At 64.0% G+C, this 10,580-nt stretch overlaps 1 protein-coding gene and 1 long non-coding RNA gene across 2 annotated transcripts in view; both read left to right on the top strand.

Moving 5' to 3' along the window:
* Positions 1 to 1,337: 1,337 nt before the first annotated feature.
* Positions 1,338 to 5,526, top strand: LOC115941995 (uncharacterized). Its single transcript, XR_014139462.1, has 4 exons — positions 1,338 to 1,490; positions 3,215 to 3,415; positions 4,317 to 4,440; positions 5,404 to 5,526. It is a non-coding gene; the product is annotated as an uncharacterized LOC115941995 (long non-coding RNA).
* Positions 5,527 to 5,605: 79 nt separating this feature from the next.
* The window catches only part of AEBP1 (AE binding protein 1), a 9,060-nt gene continuing 4,085 nt past the window's right edge, over positions 5,606 to 10,580 (top strand). The window contains exons 1-9 of the mRNA XM_081799729.1: positions 5,606 to 6,181; positions 7,783 to 8,112; positions 8,640 to 8,702; positions 8,816 to 8,887; positions 9,036 to 9,170; positions 9,250 to 9,327; positions 10,029 to 10,106; positions 10,232 to 10,312; positions 10,422 to 10,471. Of these exons, the coding sequence (XP_081655855.1) occupies positions 5,929 to 6,181; positions 7,783 to 8,112; positions 8,640 to 8,702; positions 8,816 to 8,887; positions 9,036 to 9,170; positions 9,250 to 9,327; positions 10,029 to 10,106; positions 10,232 to 10,312; positions 10,422 to 10,471 (1,140 nt within the window). The 5' untranslated portion in view covers positions 5,606 to 5,928. The remainder of the gene's footprint in view (positions 6,182 to 7,782; positions 8,113 to 8,639; positions 8,703 to 8,815; positions 8,888 to 9,035; positions 9,171 to 9,249; positions 9,328 to 10,028; positions 10,107 to 10,231; positions 10,313 to 10,421; positions 10,472 to 10,580) is intronic.

The following is a 10,580-nucleotide window of genomic DNA, read 5'->3' as shown; positions in this document are numbered from 1 at the left end:
GTGGAAGGAATCCGGCGGAACTCTGCTCACTCAGCAGAGCAGGCCTGGGGAGCTGGGCGGGGACACCGGACTGTGGAAAATCACATGTCAGAAACCCAAGGAAATTGTTCTGCCAGTTGTGTGGACGACTAGACACTGTCTGGGAGACCCGAGGCCCCCGCGCAGCCTGACCCCCCCGTTAACATCCAGACTGTGGGCAAGGGGGCATTTCTAGGGGCCGATCCCAAGAGGGAGGAGCAGAAGGGTGGGATGGGCCCGGGGTCTTCTCTCCCTTGCTCCCTGGAGACAGACCCAGGACTCCAGGAGACGGAGAGGAGCTGGGACATGATCCCAGGCCTGCCGTCCAGAGCCTGGGCTTTCCAGGCCTTCCAGTGAGAGCATCCCCACACGTGGGCTGGCTGGCCAGGCCGTGGAGGAAGGCCCTTCCGAAGGCCCCACTGGGCCATCTCAGTACTGAGGCTTTGCTCCCCTCACGGCCCAGCCTTGGTATGTGAGCTGCCTCCCCTGAGGCCCCAGGAGCCTAGGAGGGTGTCCTCGGGGCCTCCCAGGCTCTGCCATTCCTGCCTGTCCCTGTTCCCGGGCCCGGTGGCTACCCCAGCCAGACCGTGGGTATGCGGTGCTGTTGGTGGGTCAATGTCCCCCCTCTGCCCAGGCCGAGAGCAGGATGTCCCGTGGTGACACTAGGGCCTCAGCAGGAGGGGCTAGTGTCACTATGGCCCCCTGGCCCAGGGCCGGAGGCTGTGGAGCCCAGATGGAAAGAACATTCAGTCTGGCTCCGGAGTCCCTGCCTGGCCCTTCCCCGTCGGTGACACGCTGTGACCTGAACACATCACTTCTCCCGGAGCGGCTGCTTTCTCGCTTAAGAATGGGGAGAGATGGGGGGCGCCTGGGTGGCTCAGTTGGTTAGGCGACTGCCTTCAGCTCTGGTCATGATCCTGGAGTCCTGGGATCGAGTCCCGCATCGGGCTCCCTGCTCGGTGGGAAGCCTGCTTCTCTCTTTCCTACTCCCCCTGCTTGTGTTCCCTCTCTCGCTGTGCCTCTACCTCTCTCTGTCAAATAAATAAATGAAATCTTAAAAAAAAAAAAAAAAAGAATGGGGAGAGATGGTGGCCTGCTGGACAAGTATGAATCACTTCCCCGTCTGCCATCCACGTCCAGGTCCAGAGACTTGGGTGCCTGACCAGGGGGGAGTCCAGGCCTGGGGCAGCTCGAGTCTCCCCCACTGAGATCCCCCCTGCCTTTTCCCCCACAGGCCAGGACTCTGTCTCCCCGCGGTCGTTGCCCTCCCCTCGCCCTCTGTCCGTGGATGGTCCAGTCACTGACTTCCGGTGCCCTCCAGCCTGACGGTCTCCAGAGGAAGGCTGCCTCCAGGCCTGCTGGCTCTCTGGGCCATGCTTAGGCTGGCAGCTTGTTGAGAGCTCCAGGAGCCAGTGAGCCAGTCCGGGAGCCACGGCCACAGAGGCATGCACAAATTGCCTGGGGGCCCAAAGGTGCGGGGGCAGGCACCGGGGGGGGGGCGCTGTGGGCTGGAGACCAGGAGGTGGAGGGCGATGAGACTGTGGACGTTGCGGCCGCAACCACATGGGGGGATTGCGGTCTCCTGCTGGGGTGGCTGGCTGGCTGGCCTGGGGACATCTTTTGGCCCAGAGCTCAGCTCTTCCCCAGAAGGGCCAGTAGAGGGCCTCCTCCCTGCCTCCCCCCCAGGCCTCCCAACCCCCACCCCATGGCCCCCCACCAGCATTCTCTAGTGCTTCCGGTGACCACATTTGGAAAGCAGGAACCCTGAGGTCTGGTGGGTGGAGGGAACAGGGCCAAGGTGGGGGGGTGGGGGAGTGACCCTCACACTTCCCAAGGCCCAAACCAGGCTGCAGATACTAACCCTGCTCCTCAGGCTGTTTCCCTTGGGGCAGGGGCCCCAGGGGTCCTGAGCCACCCTCCTCTTACAGACTAAGTCGACGGAATTATTCGAGGTCACAGTTCTAAGACTGACTTCTGGGATGGTGGGAGGAGGGGGTAAATCTCCTCTCCCTCCTGCCCCAGGCCCATCCTGGGGTCTCCTCACCGCAAGGAGTAGAGCTGCCTCCTCTGAAGGCCAGCCGGAGCTAAAACAAAGCCTCCGTTCCTTGCCCTACCCACAGCATCTTCCCTCCCCGTCCCTGTGGGATGGGCCCCAGCAGACTGGAAAGAGGGTGGGTTCCATTCCTTCCCATTCTTCTCCACCTCCTCACCCCTTCCGATGTGGGAGCTCCTGGCTCCCCCGCCGCCCCCTGCTGGGGGCAGGAGGCATTACTGAAATGGGCAACGTGGCCTTGGTGCCCCCCACCTGGCAGCTTTGCCTACATGTCCCCTGGCCCTCCACGGCAGCCTGCAGGGCTCTGCACTGGCCCATTCCTCCAAGATGGGGCTGCTGCTAACCTCTGAGGGTCCCCGCTCCTGACCGTGGGCGGGGAGAGCCCCTCCAGCTCTCTCTCCCGAGGACTAACCATCGGCCCACAGGTTCTCCCGGGAACTCTCTTTCCTCTCTCTGGAGGCACCTAGAGTGGGCCTACCAGGCTGAGAGATCAGTCTCCCTCTCCCTGGCAAGCCCGGTCCTGCTGTGGCCCGTTGGGCAGATCCTTCCGGGGAGCGAGGGGAAGGCCCTGGCTTCTCTCAGGAAGTTGGAGGTGGGGGTGCAGAGGCCAGGGGGTCCAACAGACCCCCACTAGCTCCCAAGAGCCCTTGGCCATGCACACCGATACCCCCCTCCCGCCCAGCAGGAGGCACTGGGCCCTGAAAGGGTGAATGGCAGCCACAGGAGGCCATGAGCCTCCCACTCCCCTGGACCTGCTTTGGGCTGCCCTTGGGGAGTCTGGTTAGTTGCCGTGCTCCTCAGCAGACAGGGATCCCCTAACAGGCCCTGTGGCTGCCTCCCTGCCCCCAGGCAGAACCTGGGCCCAGCTCTAGGACTTTCCAGGGTGCACGTCTGAAAGTGAAGTGGGGTCCCAGCCCCACCCACGGAGCAGGGGTTCCTGGCCCGGCCTGGACAGCAGTCACCCTGCTCTCCACCTGCTCGGACACTTGGGGGCAGAGAGCCCCCAACTCCCCGCCCCCACCCCCTGCCCAGCTCCCTATGAGGCTTTTGCTCATGTTCCCATTGGTGACTCACTGTGGCTGAGGAAAAGTTTCTTTCTATTCCTTTCTAATTTTTTTTTACGGTTTCTATTTTCCCTGGCAGAGGATGTTGGGCCCAAATCTGATCCATGTGTGAGCCAGCTGAACTCAGGAGCGTTCCCAGGGAAGTGACGTTCCACAGCAGCCCCGCACCCCCCCAGCCTTGAGCCTCCCTGCTTGACACACTCAACTGGGGGCCACAGAGCAAATTCCAAGACAGAGTTTCAAGAATGATGATTCAGAGGCTCACAGAGGACATTTATGGGTAAGAGCTTGCTTCATCTCTATGGCCAGGACCAGCCTGGGGACACATGACAGGGCGAGTACAGTGCAGGGAGCAGGAGGCCTGGCTGGGGGCAGGGGGTGGGTGGTGCTCTGAGAGCTCAGGTGGGCGGCCGTGGTCTCTGGGGGGGAGACGGCAGGGGCTGGGCGCTGGCATGTTCTCACTGCTGACACCGTGCCGGGCACAGCACATGCTCTATCTGCACCTGAGGCTGGGGAGCAGGGGGGTCACTTGCTGCCCTCAGATGGCCGGGAGGCCAGAGCTGGGGTGGGAGCCTCGGGACCAGCTCCCAACACAGTCCCACTGCCTCTTTAAGCATGGACAAGGGTGAGCCGGTGAGAAACAAAGGAAGGGCCTTGAACAGAAGGGGTACGGAGCCTCCCTGGGTCCTGTTCCCGGGCCGGGGGCTGAGCCAGCAGCCCCCACAGTGTCCCTCGGGCTGGCCGTGGCTTTGTGAAGAGGCCCAGGGGCTTCCTGACCTGCTCCTTCTCTTTCCCTTTAGTCCAAGGTCCAAACTGCCTGTGGACCTTCCCAGGGGCTCCTGGGTTTTCCCAGCTACTTCACGGGGCCAAACCCTCACAGACAACCTTGGCTCAGGGCTGACTGCTGCTAAACTTGACCCATGGAATCCAGCTGTGCTCTTTCTCGCTTCCTCATTCCTTCTGCTCTGGGAGCTCCAGCCTCAGGTGTGAGGCCCATTTGGGACCAGCTGACATTTACCCTTCAAGGAGCCTATGGAAACACACGTATCCTAGCTCTCTATGCCAGCACCCGTGGCAGACATTACTAATCTATTCTGGATTCTCTGATCTATGCTGGCACCCATACAGATATTATTGATTAATCCTGAGATTCTCTGACTACCCAATATATGTGCCCCCAGGTGCATGCAGTGGCTGGAGCTACTGTAAACAGTCTTTAAAAAACCAGGTTCTGGTAAGAGGAACGAGAGAAGTGGCTGTCCGTGTTGGGATCTAAGCTGGTGGGAAAGCCGTGCGTCTGCAGAGGTGAGACAGTGTCCACTACAGGAAACAGAAGAAACTCTAGGGGAGGGGACGAGCCCCAGATAATAGCCTCTCCTGCCTCAGTGGCCAGTGACTGTCCCCAGGGCACATCCCAGCACACAGCTCCGTTGGGTTAAAGGCACACAAAGTCTCTCCCCAGCGGGGTCCGCGGGGGCAGTGTCTGGTCTACTTTGCCTTTGTGGCCCCCATATCTTCCACATGGAGCTGGGCTCACAGGCACTGCCCGCAGATCTTCCCTTGAGCAGACCTGGCTTGACCTGAGGCTGTACCATTTGCCGGAGAGGCCAGAGAGGTGGGCTTCGCCCATCCAGCTGAAGGGGCAGGCAAGAAACCCTTCAACTTGTACGGAAATCATTGTGTGAGTGCTGAGTCCCATTCCTGTGAATTATACACAGATTTAATACAATGAGAAAGGAATCTCCTCCCTCCCTGCTCCGTCTCCGCCCCCTTCCGAACTTGCCCTTGTCTGCCAGGACCTGGGGGAGGGGGGCGTTACATAGGGACTCCCAGCCCCAACAGAGCAGCTGGCCTGCCCTGAGGGCAGGTTTACCCCTGCCTGCCACTAGAGAGTGAGTTCCCGAAGAGCTGTCCCTCACCGGGAGCCAGCACAGGGCCCACAGACCGGGAAATCAGTTGGACGTCTGCAGGAAAGCTAGTGACAGTTCACAGAGTTGCCAGCCCAAGCCTCCAGAGAGAGGCAAGGATGGGTTGGCCAGGGGCGTTCACCGCCTGGCGGGAGCCCTGAGATGGGGAGGGTCTCGGAGGCCAGAGGCCGCAGCTGGGCTCTGCCGTCAGGGCTCCCAAACCCCTCCATTGGTCTGGGTGGCATCTCGCCTCCCGGTCCCAGCCGACTCGAGCGCGGTGCTGCAGACCCATTGTGGGGGGGGGGGGCGGCATTGGACCCCTCGGACCTGCGCCCTCAAGACCCCCCTCCCCCCCACGCAGGTCCTCCGTCCTAGGCGCAGGCCTCAGGCCGTGGACGCCGGCCGGCCCCAGTTACCGCTTCGGAAAGTGCCAAGCGCGCGGCGCCGGGACAGATCGCCGCCACCGCCCCCCCGCCCCGCCCCCGCAGCCCCTCCGTCCACGCCCGGCTCCTCCTCCTCCTCCTCCTTCCCCAGGGGTGGGGGCAGCCGGCTCCGGAAGCCCTGGCGCCCCCGCCCCGGCCGCCACTGGAGCTTTGGAGAGGCGGTGCGCGCGGGAGCGCGCCACGCGGGGCCGGAGCTCCCAGCCGCCACCAGCGCCGCAGAGGCCCCCCGGCCACCCCGGAGCCCCCACTCTCCCCTGAGCCATTGCCCGGCCCGGAGCCCCCTCGCCCCACCCCGGATCCTCCCGGCCGCTCCCACCCGGAGCCCTCCGCCGACCCCGGCGCCCCCGCCCACGCGGGACCCCTCTGCCGCCCCTCCCCAGAGTCCCCGCCCCTGGCCACCCCGGGGGCCCCCCGCGCCCCTGCCCCCCGCGCAAGCCCCGGCCATGGCGGCCGTGCGCGGGGCGCCCCTGCTCGGCTGTCTCCTGGTGCTCCTGGCGCTGTGCCCCGGGGGGCGCCCGCAGACGGTGCTGACCGACGACGAGATCGAGGAGTTCCTCGAGGGTTTCCTGTGGGAGTTGGAGCCTGAGACCCGGGAGGACGACCTGGAGGCGCCGCCGCCCCCCGAGCCCACCCTGCGCGCCCGCAAAGCCCAGACGGGGGGCAAGCCGGGGGCGCGCCCGGGGGTAGCCAAAGAGGGTAAGATCCCCAGGGGCGTGCCTGGGGGGTGGCCCGCCGTGCGATGGGGGACCTCGGGGCGCCCCACCTCTCAGGTGACAATGGCAGGCCCTGGCAAGGGTTTGGCTGCTGTCCAGTCTGCTCTGTGAGGCACAGGAGAGCCCAGATGTCTGGCAGGACCCTGCGCCACGCAGAGGTCGGTGCTGGCTGTGGCCCTCTGTGCACCGAGGCACATCCGCCGTTTGGGCCCTCCCGTCCCTCACCCCCCGCCCCCCAGAAGGACGAGCATTGAGCCACCTGGGGACTTGGCTGCCTCTCCCCAGGTCGGTCCTGTGAGCTGCCCTCCTGTCCTCACGGGGCCTGTGGGTGGCACACCGTGGCTGTGCCCACGCCAGCCCCAGAGTCCCAGCCTCAGCCCTTCCTTGGGAGGGCTCCCCAGCACCCTCCTGCCTGGCCTCCTGTTCCAAGAGCACAGAGGCAGGTGAGGGGGCTGCCGCCGGGAGCAGTCAGCAGCGCCCTTTCCGTGGCCGTGGATTCACTGTGGTGGTGCATTGCAGGGCGCAGGGCCCAGGACTTCTTACATAATGTTGTCAATAAACCTCAGCTGTTTATGGTGACTTTCTGGAGGGGGGCAAGGGTCCTGTTGATCTCTCTCTCCCAGGAGACTCCAAAGCACCATCCATCATTCCTGAGGTCAGCAGCCCCTCCCCTGTGTCCTCTTCTAGATCTTTCCTGGCTCCTTCCCCACCCCTTGGGAGGCGGATCCTAGGACCCAACATGGCCTCCCCCGCCAACCTCTACTCCCCATTCCAGGCTTACTGTCCTGGCCTCCTGGATGCCTCTGTGGCAGCCCTGTTTCTCCTGGCTGTGTGCATTCTGTAAATTTTTCTGTGTTTAGGCCTCCGGCCACCACCCCCATCACATTCTCCCTCGCACTTGCTCAGGGGCCTGGAGGACTCCCACAGACTGCCCCGTGCCCTGCTCCCGCTTCCTCCCCCAGACTCTGAGAGGGCTGAGCAGCTGCGGTGCCTGTCTGTCCCCCCACCCCCCATGTGGCCCCAGGACCCCCTCTTGGTTAGAGCTGCCAACCCACCCCAGACCCCTTACTTCCCGAGACGGACATGAGTGACCTTTTTCTTGCTCTGCAGGAGCTTCAGGGAGGCCCCAGGCCCAGGCCCTTGACTTTGGGTGGCAGTTGGTGGGGATGAGACCTCCTTCCCCTTTAGACTGGGCATTCTCCCCCGCCTGGATGGCTCAGTCACCTCTCTGCCCCTTCGGTGCCCTGCACAGTATAACGCTCCCTGATCAGCTGAGCGGACACGTGGGGAAGAGGATGATGAGGGGCCTCTGTTGAGTTTTGGCGGGTGGGAGGGTGAGGGCCTGCTCCCTGGGCCAAGCTGTGGTGTTGGTGGCAGAGAACTGCCAGCAGAAAGCCTGGGTTCCAATCCCAGCTCTTCCAAGAGGGCAAGTGACTTCACCCCTCGGTCTCCCAATCCAAGAAACACAGGGCCAGCAAGAACCAGTGAGAGCCGCTCTTCCCGGGTTGTGGGCACCTTGGGGTGGCCGCGGGAGGTATGGAGCGACCTCCCCACCGATTTGACTTAAATCGGCATTTGTGACAGCACTTCTGGAAAAGGCCAAAGACAAAGGGAAGAAAGGGAAGAAGGACAAAGGTCCCAAGGCAACCCAGCAGCCCCTGGAGGGGTCCCTCAGGCCACCCAAGAAGCCCAAGGAGAAGCCACCCAAGGCCACCAAGAAGCCCAAGGAGAAGCCACCCAAGGCCACCAAGAAGCCCAAGGAGAAGCCACCCAAGGCCCCCAAGAAGCCCAAGGAGAAGCCACCCAAGGCCACCAAGAGGCCCTCGGCTGGGAAGAGGCCCCCCACCGAAACCCCGTGGTGGCCACAGCCCCTGCCTCCCAGCCCCAGCCCCGAGGAGCTGCCTCGCGGGGGAGGTGTGTGCAGGCTCTCCTGGGGTTGTGGGGCTCTGACCTGCTAGGCTACTGGGAGGGAGAGGGGGTCCCTAGGCCTCTGCTTCCTGCAGGTAGATCCTGAGGGCCACTCGGACAGGGTGGGCTCTGGAGCCTCGTTGTCAGGAACGTAGCCATTTGGTTGGAGCTCCCTTGGGGCAGCTGCCTCGCCTGGGCAGGGGGATGCTTGGCAGCCTCGTGGTTAGGGTTTGCTTTCCAGTGTCCTGGATCTGTCCCCTGGCCCCCACCTGGATCCCTCCTCCTGTGTATTGTTGGGCTCTGAGTCTTTGGGGTGCCCTCCTGCTGGGGCCTAGGCTCCCCAGAAAGCCCTCCAGCTCTCAGGCCCCAGGAGATACCAGCAGGGTGCTGAAGGCCAGAGCAGTCCAGGCCTCCTGGGAGTGAGCTCAAGCTTTGGGAGCTGTCGGCAGGGCCTAGGTCTTGTGGGGGCTCCCGATACAACCAGTGGTCAGGGCGGGCTTCCCATCCACCGGCTTGTGGGGTTTGTGTTGCAGGCGGGGCCCTCCCAAGTCCTTGGCTGGGTCCAGGAGGAGAAGCTGATTCGGAGCGCCAGTCTGGTGAGTGGGCAATATCCACCCGGCCTTGGGGGACCTGCTGCCTTGGCCGGCTGAGCCGGGGTAGGGGCATCAGTGAGTGTCTTCAACAAGCCAGCCATGAGCATTTCCCCCAGAGCCAGAAGAGGAGACCGAACCACCCACCCTGGACTACAATGACCAGATAGAGAGGGAGGACTATGAGGATTGTGAGTAGGCTCCCCCTGCCCTTGTCTGGACCCGGACCCCTGACCCCGGGGTCCACTGATGGTTGGCCCACCCAGAGGCCCTGCCCTCCCAGCCCCTCTCCCCTTGAGGGGGGCCTTGGACTGGCTCAGAGCCCGCCACCCCCCTCAGTTGAGTACATCCGACGTCAGAAGCAGCCTCGGCCACCCCCCAGCAGGAGGAGGCCCGAGCGGCCCTGGCCGAAGCCCCCAGAGGAGAAGGCCGAGCCGTCCGGGCCTGGGCTGGAGGCCCCTGAGGAGAGGATCGGTAGGATGGGGACCGCTGGGAGAGGGAGGGGTGCCAGGCACGGGGGCTCTGGGCCCACCCCTGCCTCCCACCTCCACAGAGCCTCCTCCGAAGCCGCTGCCGCCCCCCCTGCCTCCCGACTATGGAGATGGCTACGTGATCCCCCACTATGACGACAGTGAGCGCCTGGGCCCGGCCCGCCACACCCCTGCTTCCGCTGCTTTGCAGGGAGTTGCCTTGCCAGCGCCCCTCCGTGCCCACATGGACTCGCAGCCCTGGTCTGATCTCCTCCCTCGGGCTGTGCCCTCCCGAACGCTAGTGGGCTGCAGTCTCCGTCCCCTGCTCCCGTTCTATCTGCCCTCACCCGCGCAGGACCCCAGCTCCTGGGCAGCCACTGTCCTCTCCCTCTTGTGCCTGTGTCCGCGGGGCCGAGCAGGTTCCTGCCCTTTCCCTGCCCCCAGGGCCCCACCAATCCTTCCCACTGACCTTTGGCCCCAGCTCAGCCCTCACTCAAGACCACCCCCTCCCGGCCACAGGCGTCAGGTGTCCCTCAAGGTGTGTCCTGTGTATGCCCCATTCCCTGCCCAGACTCCGTGGCCCACCTTTCCCGAGGCCACGGCCTCCCAGGTCAGGCTGGTGACTTCCCGGGCTCGGGCTCATCCTGCCTGCGCCTAGGTGGCCTCGCTTCCAGGAGCCCCTCCCTCCTCATCCCTGCCTACCTGGATTCTTAAGCCCTGCCCTGACCCCACCTCCTCCTCCTGCACTTCCTCCTGGCCAGTCCTGCCGGCCAGGCTCCTGTGGATCCAGGAGCTCTGGCTCCCAGAGGGGGCCCTGGGGGCAGCATCTGGGCCACCTCAGCAGGGCTCTGCCTCCCCACAGTGGACTATTACTTCGGGCCTCCCAGACCCAGGAAACCCCACACTGAGCTGGAGACAGATGAAGAGAAGGAGGACCTGAGTGAGTGGAACCAAGCTGTTCCCCCCTCCCCCGGCCTGACCCCAGTGCAGGCCTGACCCCTGACCCCCCTGCCCCCTGAAGCCCAGGGCTAAGGTGACAGGCTTCTTCTACTTTCCACTGTTCAGAGAAACCCAAAAAGGAGGGCAGCCCCAAAGAGGAGGAGACAGATGACAAATGGACTGTGGAGAAGGACAAGGACCACAAAGGTGTGTGTCTGGGGGCTGGACCCACACAGCCGGGATCCCTGTGTGAGAGCAAGTGCGTTCCTGAGGCTCCCGGACCCTCTGCACCATTTCCTCCTGTTGTTGTCTCCAGGGCCCCGGAAGGGTGAGGAGCTGGAGGAGGAGTGGGCTCCGACAGAGAAAGTCAGTGAGTAAGGGGCCTGGGGGTTGCAGGGGCTGGGGTATGTGGGGGCTGGTGTATGTGGGGGGCTGGTGTATGTGGAGGCTGGGGTTTGAGGGGACTGGGGAGTGG

Source organism: Leptonychotes weddellii, chromosome 12 (genome assembly GCF_054177405.1).
Source record: "Leptonychotes weddellii isolate Sample4059 chromosome 12, ASM5417740v2, whole genome shotgun sequence".
Classification (NCBI taxonomy): domain Eukaryota; kingdom Metazoa; phylum Chordata; class Mammalia; order Carnivora; family Phocidae; genus Leptonychotes; species Leptonychotes weddellii.
Note: the sequence above shows the minus strand (reverse complement) of the source record. Positions and strands in the feature narration are given on the sequence as shown.